Source organism: Grampus griseus (genome assembly GCF_964374135.1).
Source record: "Grampus griseus genome assembly, chromosome: 1".
Classification (NCBI taxonomy): domain Eukaryota; kingdom Metazoa; phylum Chordata; class Mammalia; order Artiodactyla; family Delphinidae; genus Grampus; species Grampus griseus.
The window spans coordinates 135141488-135166626 of record NC_139017.1 but is presented as its reverse complement, the minus strand read 5'-3'; the positions used below and the strand labels follow the sequence as shown (position 1 = coordinate 135166626).

Below are 25139 nucleotides of genomic sequence, written 5' to 3'. Positions count from 1 at the left end.
AATTAGGAACTTAGGAAATGCTGAAAAGAGCTCCAATGGATACGCTGTCAGTGACAAAGACAGTCGCAAGCAAGGGTTTCAGCTTCAGTCAAGTTTAAGTTCTTGTTGTAGATTAATTTTGCGCAACGTTTCTATGAATTATTGAGAAAGGAGCACTCGTGGACAGCAAACGTAAATAGATCTATACCCGTAAACCAATAAAAAGGCATGTGACAGACTGGGAGCAAGCTCTGTGGGGAAATACTCCCCTGCCCCCCAGAGAAATAAGTAACCATAGGCCCCAGGTGGTATCCATGTCTTTTAAACCCAAAAGAAAATCTCACCTTCCCCGGTAAGCAAACTCAATCTAGAAGCTCGAGGTCGGGGAGGACTTCACAAAGAATTGCATCCAGCTCTCCTGTTTGGTGCCAGAACTTCTGCTGAAATAAAACTCATTTAACAAAGATTTCCTCTATGCCTGCTGGGTGTCAGGCATAATGCCGGCCAGGGGCACATGCTAGCCACAAGGCATGGCCTCTAGAATCAAAGCGACCACAATAGAGAGAGAATAAAAAAACCAGCTTAGAATCCTCCGCAGACAGTGGAGGAAGGGCACTGAGGGATGCTTGTCTACTGCCATCAGAAAGGAGAGGCAGGCAACTGGGCACAAGCCCGCCTGCTAACCAGGTATGTGATGCTGGGCGAGTCCCTTTCTCTTTCTTTCCCAGTAAAATGGCATCAGTACTATTTTCCCTTTGTGAGCATCACACGAAATCTATGGCTGTCTCATCTCCCTCGCATAAACCCTGTGCCCCTGCATCCCGAACTTCTCACCATCCCTCCAAAACGCTGTGACCCCTTATGCCTCAATACATGCAGCATCGCAAGTGGCTCATGCACGTCCCCCTTTTGTTTAATAAACTCCTGATCAACTTTCAGGATCAAGCTTGAATGCCACCTCTTCTGTGAAGCCTTCCCCAATCCACCGCGTGCATCTATCATTCCTCTAATCCCTGGTAAATACCACCATGAAGGTGTGTATTACACTGAGTTATAGTCATTGTCCATTCTCACAACCAGCTTGTGTCTCAAGAGAGAAATTACGTTTCATATTTTATTTCTTCAGGGCTTGGCTAGTGACTGGCCTGTGGTAGACAGGTATTCCATCAACTGCTGTTTAAATGAATGCATAAAGAATTAATGGATAAATGATCAAATGAATGATGAATACTACGTGCAAATACGTTGTAAACTGTAACAAAAGAAGCTACTGTTTAACAAACGTTTACTATGCCCCAGACACATAGGTACCTGCATACAATTTCAATTAACCACAACAACTCCACAAAGTAGACTTGTTTTTAAGTAATTCATGGCACCGGTACTGGCCAACCTGAACTGCTGCCAGTGACAGACAACATCAACCCTTTAGAAACCGTAATGGGCTAAATGGCAGTCCCCCAAATGATCTTTTTCATGTCCTAATCCATGGATCCTGTGTATGTAACCGTACTTGGAACAAGGGTCTTTGCAGATGCTTTTAAATGAAGCATTTTGAGATAAAGAGATCGTTCTGGATTATTTGGGTGGGTCCTAAATCCAGTGACAAGTGTCCTGATAAGAGACACACAGAAGGGAAGACAGAGCAGAAAGAGATGCGGCCATAAACCAAGGGATGCCAGCAGCTGCCAGAAGCCAGAAGAGGCAAGGGACGGATTCTCCTCTAGAACTTCCGCAGGGACACCCTGATTTTGGACTTCTAGCCTCCAGAATTGTGAGAGAGTAAATTTCTGTTATCTTTTTAAAGCACTAAGTTTGTGGCAATTTTTTACAGCAGCCTTGGGAAACTAATACAGACAGTTACTTTTATCTCTGTTATCAAGACAAGGAAACTGAAGCTGAGAGAGGAAAGGTTTTCCCCAAGGTACACAGCTATCCATCATGCATCGGCAGAGATGAGATTCAGATCCGGACCTGTCTTACTCTGAAGCCTTTGTGCCCTCTGTGATGTCATGATTCTCTCAGGGGCAGCCTTCCTAGAGAGACACCTCCTGAGGTTCTCTGGGCAAGCTCTGATGCATACAGACGCCCCGGCCACAGGGCCACAGCACCTGTGTTTTTTGATAAACACTCTAGGTGGTTGTGGTACACGGTACGGCTGAGAAAGGTGGGGTTTTCACTCTCACAGTCCTGCACGAGTGCCCACTCCAAAACACACATCGTGTACTACAGAAGGCAAACTCAGAAGAACGAACCAGACCCCAACTTAAAAGCTGAGCCCTGGGACTTCCTTGGTGGCGCAGTGGTTAGGAATCCACCTGCCAATGCAGGGGACACGGGTTCGATCCCTGGTCCGGGAAGATCCCACATGCGTGGAGCAGCTAAGCCCGTGCGCCACGACTTCTGGGCCTGCGCTCTAGAGCCCGCGAGCCACAACTACTGAAGCCCTCGCACCTAGAGCCCGTGCTCCACCAGAAGAGAAGCCACCGCAATAAGAAGCCCACCAAAATAAATAAATAAATAAATTTATTTTTAAAAACAAGCTGAGCTCTCCATTTCTTCCACAGGCATCCCCGCCGCCGCACGCCATGCTGCTACGTCATAAGACGTAGATGCGGGTCGGGGAAACAAATATATGGGCTGGTTCTAAACCAAAGCCATTCTAACTCCCCAAAGGGTTTGTTAAATCATTTCTAATTCCAAGAAGCTGAAGTAAATATTTAACATCTGATTCCTAACCCATAAGTATTTACACGTAGGGATTTCCCCATGTTTGACAAGCCCACCCGAGGTTGTACAGATTGAGCGAGTGTGACTAATGAAACCTTACAATCCCCCACGCCAAAGTGGGGAACATCTGGCCACTCCTGTAAGAGTCCTGATGCAGGGAACAGTCTGTGTGTGCCCGGGGTACAGCCATGATGGCTGAGAACTGCTAAGGGATTGAGGTTTGAACAGCTAGTTTAGGGAAGGAGAAGAAACAGTGACCTCCCGCCAAACCCCCCGCCAAAAAGAAAAGAGGAAACTGACCATGTTGCTAGAGTAAGTATCTTCCAAAGGGTCCTGTGGTATTTTCCATTTATTAACTTCATGGTAATTAACATTTAAAATGGGTTTCCAAAGTGAAAATAGTGATATAATTGCACTAGAAAATTCACCAAGAAATTCGCTTTGAATCTTCCTTTGAGAAACCTGGAATAACTGGAAGGATGTTAGCAGAGTCAATCCATCCAACCCATTCAGTTGAGATATCTGTATGTATACATAAAACTTTATTACGTTTACTTACTTTATTAAACGTGAGGCATCCTGCTAGGAATTGAAAAATAAAAAGACCAGGTTCCTTCCTTGAGAGGTTCTTACTCTCTTCCTAAATGCCTTGCAATAAAAAAAAAAATTTTTTAAAAAGAATTGTCACTTCTTAAATACCTACTATGTGCCAAGCCCTCTGTTAGGTTCTATTCATATACGGAATCTCTAATTCTAAAATCCCCATTTTCTGTGTGAGTAAAGAGGCTCTGCGGGTTAAAGACCTTGTCCAGAGTTCTATTTCTCATATAGTGTGGAGCCAGGTTTCAAACAAAAGATCAGTTAGGGGCCAGTCAGATGAGCAGAGCCCTTGCCAGCTTTTCAAAGAGGGAATTTAATGTGGGGAATCCTTACAATGCTGTTGGAGAAGCTGAAAAGCCAGGGAAAAAGGAAGTGATCCGGGGATTAGCGAGAGCAGGAAGCTGCGACCAGCCCAGGGATTTACACCAACAAAAAGAGAGGAGGTGCTGTGACCAGAGCGCAGGAGATGGACTCAGCGAGGGGCGGCTGGAACTATGGCTGGGTTGCCCTAGAAGGCTGCAGCCATCAAGAGAGGAGCCACTGTCCAGCAGGACCTGGATCCACAGAGAAGACGCAGGGACTGCCACAGCCAAAAGCGGAAGCAGAGGGAAGGGGAGAAGCGCCCCAACCTCTCCCCTCGCCCTGCCCTCCAATCTCCCTCCAGGGCCTCCTACTGGCTGAGCCCAGCCAAAGCCCCAATGTCTGCAGAGTTTAGGGAAATGGAGTTTGCAAGGTCAGCTCCCTGGGGTACACAGAACACCCTGCCATGCACAGGTAGAGAATGAATGTGAGAGCAAACCGGCGAGTGATCAGGATACCAAGACCTGTCTTACTTCTCAGCCCTTGATCCTGCTGACAGAAGAACACTACGACATCAGAATAAGCTGGGATCCAGTCTTGATGATCCCATTGTTCACCGCGTGACCACAAGAAAGCCACACAAGCCCTGGGCCTGTTTTGGAAGAGCATCCTGGACTTGTTATGCCTGGCCCCGCCCACTCACAGGGCTGATGTGAGGGCCAGGCAGGATGGCCTAGACAGTGGTGCTTTGTTGACTGTGAGGCCCATGTGTGCTTCTGAATTACACAGCAGGTTTTCTTTCACTTAACAATACCATACATCTAGACTCAGCCCCTCCTCCCTTCCTCCAGGATACTCCCATCAGCCACTTACCCTGAGATGCCCTTTGCTCTGCCCCAGCTACCTTGCTCACCTCTCCTCTTTCCAAGGATATTTTCTAGGGGCTGGAGAAAGGAGCAAGATTTCACATTAGGAAGTAGCTGGCTGGTAGGGGAGAGGAGGTTAAGGATGGACTGAGGCTGCTGCCTGGTAATCCTCTCTAACTCATAAATGGCAAGAGGTAGCAGACAATCATTTCTTGTGACTGAAACAAGATCAAAGGATTAAGGGGTTTTCAGTAAAGAAGGGTTGGCGCTCCGTCATGAGAATTATAACAGTCAGGCTGCTGAAAAGAACAGCTTGCTAGGTGAAAGTCTGATAATATAGCCTAGGATGCCTGTGAAAAGCCTGAGTTCTTTCAGGGAGAAAGGCCAAGGAAAGGGCAGAGAGCACTGGGTGTCTGCCCAGGAAAGCTGTCGTCACATCCCAGACAAGCCTGTTTGTGAACCTGCCTGCTGCCCCGGGAGGTGAGGGGTTACTGTCTGAGCCTTCGAGGTCTTCTACTAAAGGTGATGGCAACACCCACCGTTTCTCAAGCGCTGATCCCAGGCACAGCGCCCTGGATACCATCTCATACTAGCCCTCACCCTGTACAGCAGACAGAAGTATTCTCCTTCAATAAATGAACAGACTGAGACACGGTAACAAGCACTTTATTTAAAGTCACTCCAGTAACAACAGAAGTTACTAAGAACAGCTATATTTGTTGAGTACTTACTACACACCAGGCACCATGCTAAAGTGCTTCACAGTTAGGCCCCAAACCATGAGAGATACTGGTCTTCTCAATCAACAATGAAGGACCAGGATCTGAGAGAGGCTGAGTAAGGGGCTTGTGGTTACCATGTTCAGAAGTGTCGGAAGCAAGATTCGAATCCACGTCTCTCTCCCACGAGAGCTCTTAATGGCCATTCATCATGGCTTCGTTTGTTCGTTCACTCAGCGAATACTTACTGGGCACCCGCTTTGTACCAGGCACTGGTGGAGATGCGGGCTGCACTACAGCGGACACAGCAGAGTCCTCAGGAAGTGGGCGCTCTCATCTGTGACACTGCAGTGTGCTGGGGGACAGGTCCTCCACCAACAGGCCTGGAGCACCTGAGCGCCAGGTACCACACTTGGCCCTATCACACTGTTCCTAAGTGGCAAGGCCAGTGGGAAGGTCACGCCTGTGCTGTGTCATCGACTAACACCCTGCCTCCGTCTCAGCCCCTCAGCTCTCACAGGCAGGCTCTGGGGTGGGTATTCCGGGGCGGGTATGGCGTGAGCCCTGGGTTTTGAAGACTTTTCACTCCAAGACCTTTAGGTCAGTCACCCAAAGTAAAATGAAACTTGGAAAAAGCTAGAGCAAAAACGCCTTTGTAAGCCCTTCCTCAGAAAGGTTAAACCTGACACCTTCCAGCTGGTTTAAGCAGCTCAAGAGATGCTGAGTGAACAGTTGCCAACCCAGCTCATTAAGTCCCCCAAGTTTTCATCCTTCCCAGGCTAATTGGCATTAGTGGGTGGGGCACTGGACGGCTATCAAGTGGTGAGCTGCGGCAGGCTCTTTAACATTCAAAACCTAAAGACTTTGGGATCAAAGACACAGAACATGACTCTCCATGAAAAGTGGCAGTCCCGTCCATGCTCTGCTCCTGTCCTCACGGATGTTTAGGGCATCTGGGCAGGAGAGGGCTGGGGACAGATGTTTCTCTGCCCAAGGGACCATTTCGTGTTGTCACTAGGAAGTATTTCTCATTGCGTGTTGCAATTATGTGTCTGTTTCCCCAGTGATACTCAATTCTGTAAACATTTACAGAGTACCTACTGCATGGCAGGCACTGGGCAACCAGAGGGGTTTGCAAAGAGGAGCTAAATCCCATCCCTGCTCGCTAGAGGCAGGACCTGATGGGAAGACAGACACGGGTTGAGGAAAGTGCAACACAACCTGAGAGCTAATGCAACAAAGGCCACAGCCCAAAATCCAAGTGGTGCAGGGAAGGGCCTAGCCATCCTTGTTCCGCTGGTCCAGGAAGGCTTCTTGGAGGAAGTGACATCTAAACTGAATCTTTTTAGTAACCATAGGTATTCAGCCCATGCCTCTTTACTTTGCATAGTGATCCCCTCCCATCACCCACAGGGAGGGCTGTAACCCCTATTGTCACATTATATGTCCCTAACTCTTGAAGAGATCAGGGGTGACCACCGTCAGAACTGGGCAAGCTTTACAGATTTTCTTTCCCCAGAATATCTGGAATTGGGATCCCGTGACTCAGTCTTAGTTGGGAATCAGTAAAGCTGGCCATGAGCACAGTGACCAAGGCAAGCCTGCTGCATTGGGGGGCACAGCAGGGGGCTGGGGAGCAGGAAGTAGGGCTGAAGAAAAGCAAAGGACAATAGCTCTGGAGAGACAGGAGGGGGACACATCAGTGTCTGGCTTCCCAGGGCGGGCCTCACGCGTGCCCTCAGGACACCCAGCCTTCCAGATTGCTTCTTTTATGAGTAGGTTCTATTCCAAGCAACAAATGACTCTGGAGGGAGGCCAATGTGAAGGCTGAGCAGGGAGCCGTAAAGCGGCACGGTGTGCTTGGGGACCGACAGGTGACACTGGAGCGCTCAGCTGTGACCTCCTCGAAGGCATGCAAGGGGCAGGCGGTGTCTTCTCACCACCAACAGCACCTCCAGCACAGAGCCAGGCAGAGATGGATGCGTGCACATGGTCTTGACGGTCCACGCCTCACAAACCTTAGGCTCCCAAGACTCGGCATGATACATGGGCTTTGGTTTTCTCATGGTCACAAGAGCAGCAAACTAGTGTTTTATATATATATATATATATCTCCAAGCATGCATATATATATATATATATATATATATATATGCGCTTGGACATTTATACATATGATTTCATTTGGTCTGAATTATCTCCCTAAGAGATGGGTCCTAACACTTCCATTTTACACATATGGACATGGGGGCTTAGAGAATTGTAGAAGGTGCCCAAGGTCACATAACTTAATAATGGCAGAGCTGTGAAAGTTCAATTTGTAATTCTGAAGACATTAACACAACTGCTAGCCTATACTCTAAAGAACACTTGCCTCACTGTTTGTGAAGGTTGACGGAGTTGACTTAAATAAGGCCCTGGGCACGCTGGCCATTGGAAAGATGTTCAAGAAATGTGACTTCCCGGCCTTCCTGGCAACGGGGAGTGGTGGGTACAGGGATTAACGGGCCGGCCATTCTCCTTGTGTGCGTGTGGGAAGAACACTGGGTACTAAGAGCGCTTCCTTCTCAGGCTGTCCATCTCCTCTTTTTTTGGTCCTTGCAGGCTGGGAAAGGGCAGAATGTTCTGGAACTTGTTGGACTAACTGGCCAGAGAATCTAGGACCCTGATCTCATTGAGGTTCACCTTTTACCCCACATTTACCCACCTTTGTCTGAGGGAGGGTGACCCGTGGAGAGGAATCTTAATGGCCAAATTGCACGAAACGGCGTCTAGTTGAAGAAGTTAGAGGGAACGTCTCATAGCAACTTTTGTATCAGTTTGGTACAACGTGGGGGCCATGAGAATGCATCTCGCAGACCACCAACTGCAGGGAAAGAAACAGACCCATTGCCCCAGCGGCTGCACTCAGAAATCCACTAAGGAGAGCAGTATGGAGTTTCCTTAAAAAACTAAAAATAGGGGCTTCCCGGGTGGCGCAGTGGTTGAGAGTCCGCCTGCCAACGCAGGGGACACGGGTTCATGCCCCGGTCCGGGAAGATCCCACATGCCGCGGAGCGGCTGGGCCCATGAGCCATGGCCGCTGAGCCTGCGCGTCCGGAGCCTGTGCTCCGCAACGGGAGAGGCCACAACAGTGAGAGGCCCGCGTACCACAAAAAAAAAAAAAAAAAGTCTGTAATAACCTGAAAAGAATCTGAAAAAGAATGGATATATGTATATGCATAACTGAATCACTTTGCTGTACACCTGAAACTAACACGACATCGTAAATCAAATATACTCCAATATAAAATAAAAACTGAAAAAAAAAAGAAAGAAATCCATCTACACCAAGACTATGCTTCCCACAAGCTGTTCCCAGCCAAAGACAGAGCCGGGCAGGGATACTCTGGCAGGCCCATTCCCAGGAGACAAAGGACTCCTCTGATGAGTGACTTTGGTTCACGAACTCTACAAAGACCTTGTGGATGTCTAAGATGCTTCCATCCATCCTTTCTTCCTTCCTTTCTTCCTTCCTTCCCTCTTGCTTTCACTCAGGGTCAAACCTGCATTATGGTCTGATGGCTCCTCTAAGGCTCTTCTGGCTCCCTCCCCATTTTTTCTCCCAGGCACAAAGAAATCTCTTCATCACCCCATGTCCTCACCTCCTATATCTGATTGGAATCCTACAAGCTCTTGACTCCGCCAGCTGCTGTTGAAATTGGAGCCTGGTGAGCAGAGGCAGAAAGGAAGAACTTGAGGCTCCTGTTGCAAATGAAAACGCCTGACGCAATAGATAATAGATAAGCTGGGACCATGTGTTAAAGGTGTACCCTCCTGATGCAATCTTACTCCATTGATTTTCATCGCTGAAATTACTGGGTACCCTGGGCATTTTCTGAAGTGTACCAACCTCTGCAGCTGGCTTCGGCAGGATTTTAGGATGATTTCCTCCATCAAGATGGATAATCCTTCAGCTTTGAAATGGAAGATCATAATGCTTTGCCAATCTACTCTGATCCCAGAGAAAATGGACCGATAAAAGTAGATGATACCAAGGTTTAAAGCCACCCCTTCTAACGCAATCTGCTCAAAATTAAAACTCAGCAAGGCATAGTGAGACGACTTTTCAGCCTGTCATTCTTATAAAACAGAGATACTAAATAGGTCCCCAATTTTCTTACTGAAATAAATTTTCTTTACTAAAAATAAAAATAGAAGCTAGTGTGGTGGGCAGAGTTCTAATTTGGAAGTGGGAGCTACACCCCTCACTCAGCTTTGGGCTCTGAGCAAGTTGCCTCCCATGAATATCAGTTTCCCCTTTTAGAAAGCAATCTATGGGCTTCCCTTGTGGCGCCGTGGTTAAGAATCCGCCTGCCAATGCAGGGGACACGGGTTTGAGCCCTGGCCCGGGAAGATCCCACATGCCGCGGAGCAACTAAGCCCGTGCACCACTACTACTGAGCCTGAGCTCTGAGCCCACGAGCCACAACTACTGAGCCCACATGCCACAACTACTGAAGCCTGTGTGCCTAGAGCCTGTGCTCCGCAACAAAGAGAAGCCACCACAATGAGAAGCCCGTGCACCAGAACGAAGAGTAGCCTCCGCTCGCTACAACTAGAAAAAGCCCATGCTTAGCAACGAAGACCCAACACAGCCAAAAATAAATAAATTAAATTAAAAAAAAAAAAGAAAGCAACCTATTATTATCTTGAATGAGTTGTGACAAGTAAAACATAGAACAGTGCCTGGTATGTAGTAAGTGCTCAATAAACATTAGCTATCACAGTATTATTAATAACAGTGTCAGGATCATTGGTTTATCATGCAGATTAACTGAGATAACAGTATCTGGCATATTTCAGGCCCCGGGCAAATGCTTACTTTCTCTGAATCTAAACCATGAGCTTCAATACTTAAAAAAAAAAAAGTGACTAATGCAAGTTTCCTCTTTTAGAGGCAGGGGAGGGGAAGGTGGAGGAAGAGAACTAATGTTGAACTAAGGTCTGGAATAGGGTGTTTGTCTTCATTTCCTTTCAAGATCTTTGTTGCATTTTTTGTTTGATTGCAAGCAGTTCTGATCCTCCTGATGGGTATGTGTGCTGTGCTCTCAAGAAGATAAAAAGAGCGAGCATAAAACTATATATACACAAACAATGATGCATGCCAAGGACAGAACATTTCCAGTAGACCTGGTCTATAAATTGTCATTTAAATTTGCAATTTAAAAACACTGTCTGACTTTTTGATTTAGCTGACTGTACATGAGAGACAAATAATGGAATCCTAATAAGCAAGGTTTAAATGACATCTCCAGTCTCCCAGACAGAGAGGGCAATGGGAGAATTCTAAAAAGAGAAAATAAATCTACCAAGAATAGGAAAGACGACCAGAACTAAATAGTTACCCATATCACTTGATGACAGATACCAGGAAAATGTATTTTTGACTGTTTAAAATTCAAATCCTTAACAGACGAAGGCTAGGTTATCAGCTGGAAAACCCTAAAGTCATTGTAAGGGGACAAGGCTGAGCTTGGTTTTTACATTTCATCACATTAAAATAGATGAACCAAAAAATCAAGGCACCAGGACAACGTATTAAAGTTGATAAGCTGAGGTTAAAAGATTTGAACGGCAAAAAGCACCGGAGCTCAGAGGCATCCATTGGCAAAGCTCAATTCCAAGGCTGTACCAGAATGGTGGCCCCCCCTGGTGGCCCTCCCACAAAGGGAAGCCCATCCCAAAGTCTCGCTTTCCTCTCGCTGCAGGAAACGAGTTAGCATCTTCCCCGGGCCACAAAAGACAAACCCTGCATCGGTTCAAGGAGGAAAACAGAAATGAATCATCAGCTACTGAAAGCAATTCTGTATGCCCCAGCTTCAGGAAGATTTGGCAAAGTTGGGAATCGACCATTGAAAAATGGCAACAATGACAGAAGAGGTGGAGGAGGTGTTTCGTGACTAAAAGCTAAAGAGAATGAGATCACTTGGCATTTTTGTAAATGATGATTGTAAAAAGTTTATAATGACATGGAACAGCCTAAATTGTAAGGTTTAGTGAGAATTAAATATGCAGGAGGACCAAACTAGAATGTATGTGTTTGCATGCTTAAGTGCGTACACTCTTGTGCAGAAAAAAAATAAAAGATTGAAAGGAAATATACCAGAGTCTTAACTGTTCTCACTCAAAGCCAGGATATGACTTCAGAATCCTCTACACAGTGCCTGAGGCAGCTGTTAAAATCGACTGGCATTGGCAAATTACACAAAATCTATTTGCAATCTATAACTTTGAGAGCAAGAGGAGAAGCTACAGTAATCATTATTTTAAAACATCAAAGGAAAACTAATGGGATATAAATTACTGATTCTAGGATAATGTAGGCCAAAGGCCAAAGAATTACCTCTGTAATACAGCCTGCTCTATTGTTCAACACATGCTTAATGAGCACATACTATGTGCCTGGTCCTAGGCATAACAAGAAATGAATAAAATTTGTATATATCTTGAAGGAGCTTTTACTCAAGAAGAGGGGGCAGCAAGTTGCTGCCCAGCGAGATGTCTGATCTGCTGGCCTTCCTTCCGTTCACTGGAAGACAGGGTAGGATTTATTTTTCACAACTGGGATTTAAATCTAATAGGTAGATAATGTCTATAATAATAGATATTTTGCAAAGCATCCATTGAACGAGAAAAAGAAAGCTGAACTCCAAGAGTCTTTTAAATCTCACAACCCCTGGGAAGTCCTTGGAAACTTGGTTATCTCTGCTCTGGGATTTTAACTTACTGCAATGAACTATAATTGCTTCTCAGTTGTCTGTCTTTCATATTAGATTTTAAGTTCTTTAAGCCCAGGACTTGTTAACAATCTTCTTCTGTGGCCAGCACTCTGCATGGCTTTAGAAAAAGTTCACAAATGGAATGAAGGAAAGAAGGTAGGAAAGAGAAGGAAGGAGGGAAGAAAGGAAGGCACTCAAAGAATTCCAGCCAGTAGGTTATTTATTAAAAGCTACTATGGGGGCTTCCCTGGGGGCGCAGTGGTTGAGAGTCCGCCTGCCAACGCAGGGGACACGGGTTCGTGCCCCGGTCCGGGAGGATCCCACATGCCACGGAGTGGCTGGGCCCGTGAGCCATGGCCGCTGAGCCTGTGCGTCCAGAGCCTGTGCTCCGCAATGGGAGAGGCCGCAACGGTGAGAGGCCCGCGTACCACCAAAAAAAAAAAAAAGCTGCTATGGTCTACAAAGCACACGGAATTGGAGATCAGACTGCTCAGGTTCAAACCCTCACTCTGCTGGCTTCTAGCCTTGGGCAGGCTACTGAATCTCTATGACTCCAGGTTTCTACACATCCATGTGAAATGTGAAAAGAAAATGAGATTAAATATGTGACATGCCTGGTGCACCATTTTCTTCTCCCTATGGAAATGGTTTCATTTCCTACAAACTTATATCCCTTCTACTGTTTAATCACAGCCTCAGCCTGACCAAAGGCCACTGGGTACTCGGCTAAGATAGCAGGAACAAGTCGTGCAGAGCCTCGGGAAGCAAAGGCTAGAAGCGACCTGGGAGAGTTACACATTTCCCATCTGCTATCATGCATCAGGCTACCTTTCCTAAGTCCAGCCTGACTCCAGCACTCACGGCTACCCATCACAGCATCAGTGCTATGTCCGTCGTCTTTAGCACACACTTCCATATTGCTGTTAATAAAGGACGTGGGGATGTTCATTTGCCCAATGATAGGGGTCCTGATCCTTTTTAGGATCACATAATAAGCACATTTTTCATTGTTGGAGATAATTCCCCTTCCCGGGCACCTTTGTCAAAGGCAGTTTCCAACAGTCCCGTACATCATCCTGAAATACATGATAAGATTTAAGATTTAGGTCTGCTATTCATCATATGCTGGGCTTCTTCCAATGCGAGTGCCTGCGTGGCTTTTCTTGCCTCTAGTTTAACAATCGGAACGCACGTTTGCCCTAGAGCAGTAGCGCCAGCCAGGGAAGGCTGCAAGACTCAAGCGACCACAGTCCCCAACTGGAAGGAAGTGAATCTCTAATGCTGATACAGAAACTCTTTATAAAAGTAAAAGTGGCACATATTGCCACTAATATGCAAGAGGAACCAGACCTGTAGGAAATGAGCTTTCACTGAGGTTTTATTCAACGGCCACTACTGGAAAAACGCAGAATGTAGCAAAAAGATCCTGTGCTTTGGATCATTTAGATCTGAGTTTGAAATTCCTGCTCTTCCAGGGACTTCCCTGGTAGCACAGTGGTTGGGAATCCACCTTCCAACGCAGGAGACGTGGGTTCGAGCCCTGGTCCAGGAAGATCCCACATGCCGCGGAGCAACTAAGCCCGTGCGCCACAACTACTGAGGCTGCGTGCCACAACTACTGAAACCCGTGTGCCACAACTACTGAAACCTACGCACCTAGAGCCCATGCTCTGCAACGAGAAGCCACCGCAATGAGAAGCCCACACACCACAAGGAAGACCCAACGCAGCCTAAATAAATAAATAAATAAAGTTCCTGCTTCCATTTACATGATGGGTAACCATGAACAAACTGTGAACTTACCTTAGTGTGTTTCTTCATCTGCAAAATGGGAGTATTACCGACCCCATAAATCTCTTGTATTCTCATTGTATTCTCTGCCTGCATTGAGTAGTCATGAAATTAAGGTCATTTTCCATTTTTCCATTTTCCCCACTGGCAACTCTTAAATAACTTCTCTCCTCCCAGCTTTGAGAGGATAAAATGATGCCCAAAACACAGTCCCCGCCATCAATCCAGGAAGGAAGAGAAGCCTATAAGTGCAATCCTAACAGATGGAAGAAAGAAAGGAGAGCTTCATCTGAATTAAAAAACATTTTTTTAAATAGTATGCTGAGAATCACAGGGAAAGGAAGGTTTAATTCCATTTATGAAGACGCTAAGGAAAAGCTTCAGGGAAGTGCTATCTAGCTGGCTCTCAGAGGATCAGATGAAACTTGACAGGCAGACAAGAGAGAAGGGGACTTTTTCCAGGTTGAAAGGAGAGCTGAAACAAACTCACGCATGCTCAGGGAGGGCCAAGCAGGTCACTGCGTGCAGAATGTGCCAGGTGCAGATAAGACACATGTATTTGGTTGGCCGAAAAGTCCGTTCGGGTTTTTCCATAACATCTTTTGGAAAACCCCGAACGACCTTTCTGGCCAACCCAATAACATCTGCTGACTGGATGGGGAAGACGGAACCACAGGGCTCTTCAGAGCATCGAGTCTGAGGTTACAGCATTCACTCCGTCTGGCCTCTCCGATTTCTGTTTTTTCCCCTGTAAACGTGAGATTTCAAATAAGGATCTACCTCCAAGGGTTGGTCTGCGTGAGAAAATACATATAAAGGGTTGAATACATTGCCTGGTATTTTGTAACTGCAGACAGAGAGCAGCTACCTTCATCACCAGCATCCTCGCTATTATTTCTGCTGTGGAGATGCCCACTGGGAGGTAAGCTGAGCTGATGATACTATTCGTAGATTTGGGGCATTTGCAAAATCAGAGCGCCTGCTCCAAATTTAGATCTAAACATGCATTTCGATTTATACACAGTCAAAATCCTTCAAATTCCCCTCAGCTTGACCTCTGTAAAGACTGGAAGACATCTGGAAAGCCTGGACTAACTGGCATCCTCCTTAAGAAAGGGAATTGTTTCCTTCTCAGCCTCTGGAGCCCTTGTGTGTGGCAACCTCCCACACACCACAGTCACGAGGGGTGAAGAGTTAGGGCTTCTGTGCTTTTCTAACTCCCTTTCTGCCTCCACCACACGGTCTGCCGTCATTCCTTTCTGCTGCCAAGGCCACCTCAACCTAATGATGCGGCTATTGGAATCCGCAGAGAGATGTCTTTCAGTGTAAGTATCACTTGGTAATTAATAAGAGGACACCCATTCAATAGGGAGCAGCTTAGTCCACTGTTAAGCACAGGGACAGGCTCTGGGGTCAGAGAGATCTAGGTGCAAATGGGTCCCTAACTTGCCACATGCTGTGTGGCCTCAGGTAAGCTGTTCACCAATCTGAGCCTCAGCTGCTGCTCACGAAAAATGGGAGTGCTCGCCTAGTGGTTGTTTTCAAGCTTAAATGAGACATCTCCACTCCACCCTCTCCTCTGCCTTTGACCTACGGGTGCTCTCTTGATGGACGGGGTAGAAATGTGCAATCTTGTGACATGTATTCTGACCATCCCAGAAGCCGTGTTGCAATAGGAGGGGGTTGCTGACATCCCAAAATACCTGGGACCTTTGCTCAGCAAACCCACTTGGATAATAAAAACCCCATGCTCTGGGCCACTTACTGATTATCTGCAAAGATGACTCTAGGACGCTGGGAAGGAGTGTACCCTTACCTGACTCACAGGACTCGGAGGGCTAATATGAAGGGCTTTGTTCTTCCAAACATCAAAATTCAAGCCCAGCCATGGCCAGGGGCAGCACACTGAGCTTAATGAAGCAGTGGGATGAGCTAATATGGCAAATCTTATAGCTCTTACTACCAATATGGCCCACATCACGCTGAATTATAGCGCCAGATGTGACCGGACACACATCGCAAAAGGAGAGTTTTAGTTCACTGAATGGGAGGAATTTTCAATGCCACGTAATAAGAATCTCTAGAGCCAGCTCTTAGAGGAGATGTTTGTGGTTTTGAATTTCCTTTCTGCTTGTGCAAATCATTCTCCCTCACACTTTATGATAATTAATTCAACAAGCATTTACTGAATACCTACCATGTTCCGAGTGCTGTGCTGGGAACTCATAGTTATTGGCAGAGACAGAGAAATAAGCAAAAAGTATAGGAAAAATGTGGCAGGTGTGATGTTTGAATAAGTGCAGGGTGCTATAGGAGCCCTCACAAATCCAGTCACGTGAGGCTTTCTCAGTCATAAGTTCATTCATTCACTTATTCATTCAACAAATATGGCTACACACCTACATCTTCCAACATTGTGCTTAGTGGTAAAAGTGAAGCCAGACACAGTCCCTGCACTCACAGAGCTCCCAGCCTAGAGTGATAAAGAGGAACAAAAAGATAATGATCAACAAAATAATGTATTAAGATGGTCAAAGTGAGGTGCTTTGAGAGCACACAGACTGGTCATGACCACAGCTGGGGATCACGTCGTTTGGGTTGCAGCAGGTCCCCAGAGCATTTCTGGGGAAAGTAATATCTAACTTGAAACTAAAGCAAAATTGGAGTTGGCTTTGAAGAGATTTCTTTTTTTTTTTAAGTACTATTCCTGGAAGAAGAAAAAACATTTGCAAAATTCCAAATGTGAAAAACAACATGGCAGGATCAGGGGAATGAAATTAATTCAGTTGAGTCAGGGAGTGGAGTATCATTCTGGGAAGAGCGGTGAGGGATGTGACTGGAAAGATAAGGAGGGGTCAGACCGGGCAGGGCCCCCTTGAAGCCCCGATAAGCCACGTGGACTTTATCCTGAGGGCAGTGGGGCCCGTTCACGGAAGGGTCTGAAGCAAAGGTTGGACCTGATCGGATCTTCCCATTAGTGAGCAGTGTCAGGGACAGCTTGGAGACTGATGATTCTGAACACCTGAGGACTGCTCAAGAGAGGGCCAGGATGACAGATGAAGGTAGCCTGAACTATCTTGAGGAGAGGGGCAGCAGGGAGAGAGAGCATGAGTGCTTTGAGAGTTATTTAGGAGGCTGCAGGGGCTAATATTATTAATTAATTCATCGAGGGCACTGGGAAGCTCAAATGGTCAAGGATGAAGTCTCCGTCAGATGGCTGCTGGGTTCTGAGGGGTGAGCAGGGGGCAGCCCAGTGAACAGGGTGAGAAACACGACCCAAGTGAGGGAGCGGCACGCACCAAAGTCGCAGAGGTGCGTCCCGGGACCCAAGCTCAGGGTGGGTCTGGGCGCAGAGAGGGGGACAAAGGGACAGAAGGAGCGGCAGGGACCAGATCTCAGAAGGCTGGCTTGCTGGGTTGCCCCCTGCGGCGTGCTGCTGGCGCTACGAAATATGTTCGAGGAGGAGAGGAGGTGTGCGGGAGGGTTTGAAGAAGGCCTGACTTCTTGTGAGCAAACTAGTTAGAACGAAGTCACCAATGAAACCCGAAGCGAGTTTGCCTTCAGGGAACGACCGCAAGGAGCGAGGTGTTCTCTAATAAGTTCAGGGCCACGTGCTCGTGGAGAATACAGAAGTCTCTCCCCACCACAGGTAGCGTGATCCGGCAGTCAGTCTTTCCATAAAAACTAGACTTCTAGACCCACAACGGTATTCCCTCACTCTCAAACCCTTCAGCCCAAGAGTTTCATGGACCAACTCCAGAGAAATTTACGTTGTCTTGCTGTTAAGTCCTTGATCTTGAATTTCCAAAGCCTGCAAATCACAGAGCCAGTGGAGACCCATTAGCTTACCAAGATCCAAAACCCTGACAAGACAGAACAGTGCCATAAATTTACATGAGGCGGCTGACCTGTTTCCATGCCCAACCCCCCTAAGAAGAGTATAGCCCCTTCGCACATTTCCCAACACCCCCACCAAGGCACAGGGCAAACCCACAGCATGCATTCCGGGAACAGGGCGCCGGCTTTCACATCGGACAAACTTAGTGCTTTCCAGCCCACGCAGACAAGCCATGTGACCTGGGGCAAGTCTCTTGATCTCTCTGGACGTTATTTTCTTATGTGTTTCATGGGCCATGTAAGATTTGGGCTCATTAGGGACAACTTATCTAAAATGGCTAGCATGCAGGAAGCATGCAATAAATGATGGTTATTAATGAGTGTAGCTTGACAAAGTGGTCCACTTTCCTTTGTATTTCCTGTCCACCTTCCCAGTTATTCTTGGAACAAGCATCCTTTTGAAGATGGACCAGTACTTTTTTGTCACTGCCTGACTTCCCCATGCACCTCTGGAGAAAAGGGTACCTTCTACCCTTCTTTATATCCTCTGGCACTAAGAAAAGTGCTGCCTTTCAGGTAGTTAGCTGGGGGGCCAGAGGGGAAAGGGAAAATGTCCTTATCTTGAGTCTGTGTACAGAGAACTGTGTTAGCTGTTTGATATTTTTGACTCATGTAGTGTTCATTACAACACTTCGAGATAGGTCTTATTGCCTCCATTTTACAGATGAAGGAACTAAGGCTTGGAAAGATTAAGTAGCTAGCCTGAGATACACCTGTAGAAAACGTGCTGAGCCTTGACGCAAACTTCAGTCTATCGATTCTGAAGCGTGAGCTCTTCCAGGAGTCTTCAATGTAGAGAAGATGCAGCAAACGCACCACGAGCTTAATCCGAGAAAGGTAAGTTCTTGAGAAGCTATAAGCTCAAGCAACACCATCCGGGGAGTCATTCCTGGGTTCCAGCTCTGGCTCTACCACTAACCAACTGAACGACCGTAGGCAAGTCATTCTTCTCTTAAGAACTCATCTTGAAAAAGAGGCCCTTCTAGCCGCCCAAACACTAATTCCTTCTAACCTTTTAGTACTTCTAGAGAAGCTATTCATGTTTCGATGTATGCAGACATTCAGAGTATCGTGTTACTTGTATTTATTAAGTTGAAAATCCACTTGCTTTGGGTCAGGAAAGCAGTGAAAAGAGTTTCCATAAGAATTTTCTTTCTTATGATAAAAAAAGCAAGATTTTAATTAATAAATATAAATTTGGAGTAAAAACAAAACATAAAATTTATGAGTAGTCACAGAATAAATTAACATGAATTTTATTCACTAAAATGAATAAAAGTAGCCAAATGGAAAAAAGAATTTTTTTCAGGAAGGATGAGACCTACACAAATCAGAAGGGCCTCCCCTCAGGTGGAAATTCTTGGACTCTATGGACTGGCTGAAGTCAGAATCTCCTTCCCTGGTGTTTCTCTCCCCAGCAGAACATGGAGCTCCTGCATGGCTCCGGGCTGGGGCTGGATAAACATTTGTAGACAAAATAATTGCTTATTAATGCCTACCTACATTCCAAATTTGGCCGAGCAAATGTAAGTTGTACATCCACTGGGTGCCTGAGGAAACTAAAGCTCACGGCGTGGAAGTGACTTGCCTGAAGGTGAACAGTTAGAGGGTGGGGACCTGGCTTATGAACCCAAATGCAAGGTCTTGATGACCCCAAGTCTGCTTCCCCTGCAGGATAAAAGCAGCAGATAGAAGCATTGAAAAGGCAGCTCTCTCTGCACCGAAGGCCTGGTAAAAGGATTTTTTGAAAAATTAATCTCTAGGGGTCCTAAGGACCCAATGGGATAATAAATACGATAGCAGTTTATCAGCTCCTAAGTGGTAAACCAGGGATTATTAACAGAGGTCCTTCCCAGGGCTCACTGACCAGTTGAGGGATCAGGACCCTGAACATGGGATTCCTGAAACAATTCCTTATCACAATTGACCAGAATTTCCTAAGAAACCTCCACAGAGTTTGCACAGCTACTGAGGCACACAGCCAGGGTTCAGACTCGGTTCAACGTGGCTCCAGAGCTAAGGTGTCTGCCATGTGACCAACTTCTCCTGGATTCCATCAGGGCCTTGATTCTCGCAGCCCAGGCTTTCTGGGAGGAAAGATTGTTAGTGTCTTGTTGTTTTTGTTCACTGAGTTCTAATATAAGTAAAGGAAAGTGAATACATTTATTTCCAGGTATTTCTAGAAAATAAGGAGAAAATACTGAACCATGATCTCAGAAGGAAAAGGACAGAAAAGCTAACGTTAACCACATCACTGCCATGCTGCAGATCCCAAGCTGGTCCTTTACCCAAGATAATCTCGCTCGCCTTTCTGATAACAAGCAGAGTAGTAACACACCACACACACACACACACACACACACACACACACACACACACACACACACACACACACACACACACACCCTTAAAAGACAAGGGTCAAAGAGGCTAAATAACCCATCTCTGGTTACACAGCAGATAAGAACAAGAGTTAGAAATTAAAAACCAGGTCTGTCTGACTCCAAAGTTAGTGCTCTTTCCAGGACACCAAGCTGCCAGATGGCACTGCCTGAAAAACTCCAGGCACTACCCCCAGAAATGTCTGTGTCTGCTCGTCCTGGGACCCGTTCCTCTACCACAGGCTTCTACTGGGTGTCCTAATGCCAGGATTACCACAGATTGTGTCAACTGATCTTCTCCCTTCGATGGCAGGTACCGAACCTGAAAACACACATTCTCTTCCTCCAGTCCTCCATCAACTTCCACTCCTAGAATAGGTACCGTCTGACAAGCTGTATGTGTAGTGAGTGACACAATCCAATAAAAATGAAATGAAGAAAACAACTTCATTTCTCACTACTTTCAACCCCTCCTTATTTGAATTGTCAATACTCTAGTTACATCTCATACTTGGCCTGTCTAGAAACTCATTTTGTGGTGAAATATGCTCCTGTGTGACTTGTTTTTGAATCTGTCTGAGTTGCTTTCAACAGCCTGGGTTAAAGAACTGGAGTGACAGGTTTGTGAGGAATTATAAAGGGCTTCTTAACTTTCTTTTTGCCACTCTTTTTCATGATAGATGCCTTACGTTGTCAGGTATTTTTTTAAGGAAATAAAATATCTGCCCCAGGAACCACCTAAATCTTGCCAAGAGAAGAAAAAACTTTACGATACTGTAATATCAGGTAGTAATATGAGAAATGTATTTATGACAGAATGTCAAATGACAAAGCAGGATGTAAAATTGTATGAACAGTATAATCTCATATTATCCTGGAAAGTCAGTCCAGAAGGAAGTAACTTAGAATGTTAGTAAAAGTTTTTTTTTTTTTTTTTTTGCGGTATGCGGGCCTCTCCCTGCTGTGGCCTCTCCTGTTGCGGAGCACAGGCTCCGGACGCGCAGGCTCAGTGGCCATGGCTCACGGGCCCAGCCGCTCCGTGGCATGTGGGATCTTCCCAGACCGGGGCACGAACCCGTGTCGCCTGCATCGGCAGGCAGACTCTCAACCACTGCGCCACCAACGAAGCCCAATAAAAGTTATTTTTAATTTTTAGGATTATGCATGCTTACTTTGTCTTTTCTAATTTTCAGTAATAAGCATATATAACTTCTTAAAAGTCTAATAAAATTACTAAAAAATTCATATTTTTTCATAAAGAAGTCTAAAATTATTATGTCCTTACCACCAAAATCATTATATGAGGTTATCAACTTTGACCTATATCAGGCACAAAGATTGTTCAAGAAAAGAAAAATATATACCAATCGAGCTGATGAATATAGATAGAAAAATACTAAGTAAAATATCAAATTAAATCCACAGGGTATAGAAAATAAGACATCACAAACAGAAATGAAGATCAGAAAATCTATCAGTGAAATCCATGACTTACTATTGATTTTAAACTAAAAGAGAAAATATATGTATAATCATTGAAATAAATATACAAAAAGCATATGATAAAATTCAACATGAAAATTCAGGATTTAAAAAAAATAATTCCTAGAAATGATAAATGAAGGCAAACTAATAAAGAATATTTAGTAAATACTTAAATATCACACTTACAGGTAACTTAAGGCATTTCCATTAATTTAAGTAAAAGTTAAGGATACCTACTCTCTACTAGATATTATGACAGACCCAACCAATGGAATAAGATAAAGAAAAAGAACAAGTACTTAAGGATTGAAGAGGAAGCCAGAAACTTACTTATGAGGTTACATATTGCCTCAATAGAAAATCAAAGAGGGGTTAGAGAAAGTATTAGCAAAAGAGTTCAGTAAGACTATTGAATTCAAGATTCAAGATTGATATATAAACTGCTTATTTCCTTTCAAAGTTCTACTTATTTTCACCCAGTTAGCAATATTTGTTTAATGGAATACTTACTATCCCATAGCCAAAACTAAAGGACAGGAAATGAATTAACCCTGTTACCAAGCACATTCTCATTCTCTCTTTTTAATGTACGTGTGTGATTTCCTGCTGCCTTGGTCCAGACAAGGGTATCAAGAAAAAAACTATCTGTCACTGTTGCATAATTACAAACAATTGTAAAATCTTGCTCTGGGACAAATCAGCTGTATACTTTTTAAGATCCCCTTAGGTAAGAGAAAACAATGTGATGATTCTGATGAAGATGAGGAAGAGAAGGAGGATAGAGTGAAAAAGGGAGAAGAGAAATAGGACAAAGAAGGGAGAGGTGGGAAAGATGGAGAAAGATGACAGGGAATGAAGGGGATGAGAAGAAGTAAGGAGAAGAGAAGGAGGGGGAAGGGGGAAGAGGAACACATGTAAACTTTGTAGAGTTTTTAACATATGCCCAGTTCTATGCTGTTATATTTGCCTCATTTCAATTAATCTTCCTAGTGAGCCTTTGAGCTCTGTAATATTACATCTTCATTTTATGGGAAAGGAAACGAGGCTCAGAGAGGTGAAGTAACATTCTGAGGTCACACAGTTAGGAAGTGATATAGCCAGAATCTGAACCCAGGTCTGCCTGCCCAGACTTTATGGTATTAGCCACTCACTAGAGGACACTCCTTGCATAGGTGCTGTGCTGATTTTAGAGCTACTAAGGACGTGAAGGTCACCTTCACAGTCCCATTCCAAGTTCTCAACTAAGCCAATGTTCTGAAAAATCTGAATCCCCTCTTTAGAATGCTTCTGGTTTTGCATGTTAAAATTAAGAATGAAAAGATACGCACTAAGTACAATTTTTAATGCATTAAGCATTCAAGAGCACAAGTTCAGTGGAAAGGTTAAATTTGAAGCAAAAATATAACTTGTCAGTTTCCAGTGAAAAAGCATTTGAATTCTAGTACATACTGGGCTCTGCAATCTTTTTTTTTTCCCCCCATGTAGCAGTTCTCCCAAGACCTGTTCTCTCACACACGTGCCTTCCTTCTATTATTCTTAGTCCATGATGCATAAAAAACAAGGTTTACATTAGGTTTCAGGGGACAAAATAGACTGCTTCCAAAATATTTGTGCTTCAAATCAACAGCTAAAGCAAAATTTATAGTCCTTTCTGGGGTTCTGGCTGTCCAAGAGCTGCATATGTATTACATTTATGTCCCTTGCTTCCTATGGAGTATCAGACAAATGCCATCAGAAGACATGACTGGGCAGGCACAGCAACGTCTCAAACAAATCACTGCCTATACAAAGCAACCAACGGCATCCTGTTTGCAGGCCCATACTGACAGATTTCAAGACCTGAAAGAGAGTTGTATTAATCCTCTTCCACGCAGTTTTAAAGACAGGGGAGGGAAAGAACTGAAACCACAGGGAGAAAACACACACCACACATACACCCACACACCCCTACACACGGAGCAACAAGTTGCTTACATCTAATTCCAACAAGGAGACGAACTTAATGAAAGACGTGGTCATAAAGCCATAGGAACAAATTCTCCAAAAATCGTGAACAGTGATAGAATTATTTTATTATCACACTATGCTTGCCAGTCTTCTCTACCAAATACCTATGTGCCTCCTCTGTGTCAGACACTTTCCAATTGTTGGGAGTTAAAAGGGTGAACAAGGGATCCAGCTCTGAAGGACTGTATAGTATAGCTGACACAGGGGGAAAAAAAAAACAGGGTGTTTCTAAGAAAGTGAGCTACTAACAAAGTGCTAATGAAAGAAAACAAACAAAAGCAAATAACCCAATTTGGAGAGTAAGGGAAGGCCCTCCAGGAGGCCCTACTAAGCTCAAATCTGAAGAATAAGTAGGAGTCAGTGTTAAGAAAAAGCGGAGAGCAACAGAAGTATTTCAGGCTGAAGTGACAGTCCAGGGGTTCTCAACGTCTCTGGACCACCAGCATCAGCATCACCTGAGAATCTGTTATAAACGCATCTTGGGCCCCACCCCAGAGCTAGTGAACCAAAAACTCTGGGGACGAGGCTCAGCAATCTGTGTTGCAACAAGCCTTCTAGGTGATTTCTGTGTGGCTGGAGTTTGAGAATCACCGGTATATGCAAAGGTGAACTACAAGACACAGAATGCCTGGAGGGCAAACAGGGTTGGGTGGGGAGGCAGCGCAGATCTGGGCAGAGATGTTGCTGGAGGGATGGGTAGAAATCAGGTCAGGAAGGGCTTTGTTTGCATATTATGAAAAGAATTTGGGATTTTACCCAGAGAATAAGGACGAGCCATTAAAACATGATACCGTGAATACAAAAAACACCAAATAATCTTGGTGATTATTTAAAAATACATGCAATCACAAAGATAGTACCAAATACCGTTCCAGAGGCAAAAAAACTCATTCCTGTACAACAGGTAGCCATTCGGAAAGGGACAGATTGAGCCCTACCTTTCTTTCTGGAATCTTTCTTGGCGCTGGTTTTCACAGCTACTTGAAGTTCTGTCTCAGTTGACATCCTACTAAATCCTTAGTCCACTTCACACAGATCCTGGGCCTCGGCCAGGCTCATTGAGGACTCCTCTCCAAGAAAACGACTCCGCCCTTCAGAAATGACACCCCGAGCTGCACATTCCATTCACTCCTTTCGAGCGCTGCAAATCAAGGGAAGAGAACATTCAGAATCACCACCCTGGTGAAGTTAGAAATTAGGAGGGAAAAAAGGAACCGTCAAACATACAGAAACAGGAAAACCTTGGTCTCCGTGTATAAACTGTTCACGTGGTTTCACTAAGCCATCAACAGGGTTCATACAACCAAGAGAATGAGAGGCCTTATCCGCAGAACTCACAATAGGTAATGCAAAACAGATCTTTAAAACTCTGGATTTTCAAGAGGAGCAAAACCCAATTCTTTATTTTCCATGTTTCTTATTGTCAAGCACTAGATGTCACCCAGAAGATACAGCACAGGCATATTTCCTGAGCAGCCCCATGGAGACATTTCCAACAACGAGGCACCCGTACGTCAGCCAAGCTCGACTAGAGCTTTGGCAGCTAAAGCAGATCACAGGCAAGTGACCTGTGGTCTGTCTCTCACTGGCAGGCATCAGAGGGAACGTGGAGTTGACATAAAA

General features: G+C 45.1%; 1 protein-coding gene across 5 annotated transcripts in view; it reads right to left on the bottom strand.

The window, feature by feature from the left end:
* DAB1 (DAB adaptor protein 1) overlaps positions 1-24521 on the bottom strand; it is a gene marked incomplete at both ends in the record, with an annotated part of 276391 nt that extends 251870 nt beyond the window's left edge. For all 5 annotated transcript variants that reach the window (XM_082670059.1, XM_082670057.1, XM_082670060.1 and 2 more), the window contains one exon: positions 24455-24521. In XM_082670059.1, coding sequence (XP_082526185.1) covers positions 24455-24521 — 67 coding nt within the window. The remainder of the gene's footprint in view (positions 1-24454) is intronic.
* Positions 24522-25139: the final 618 nt, after the last annotated feature.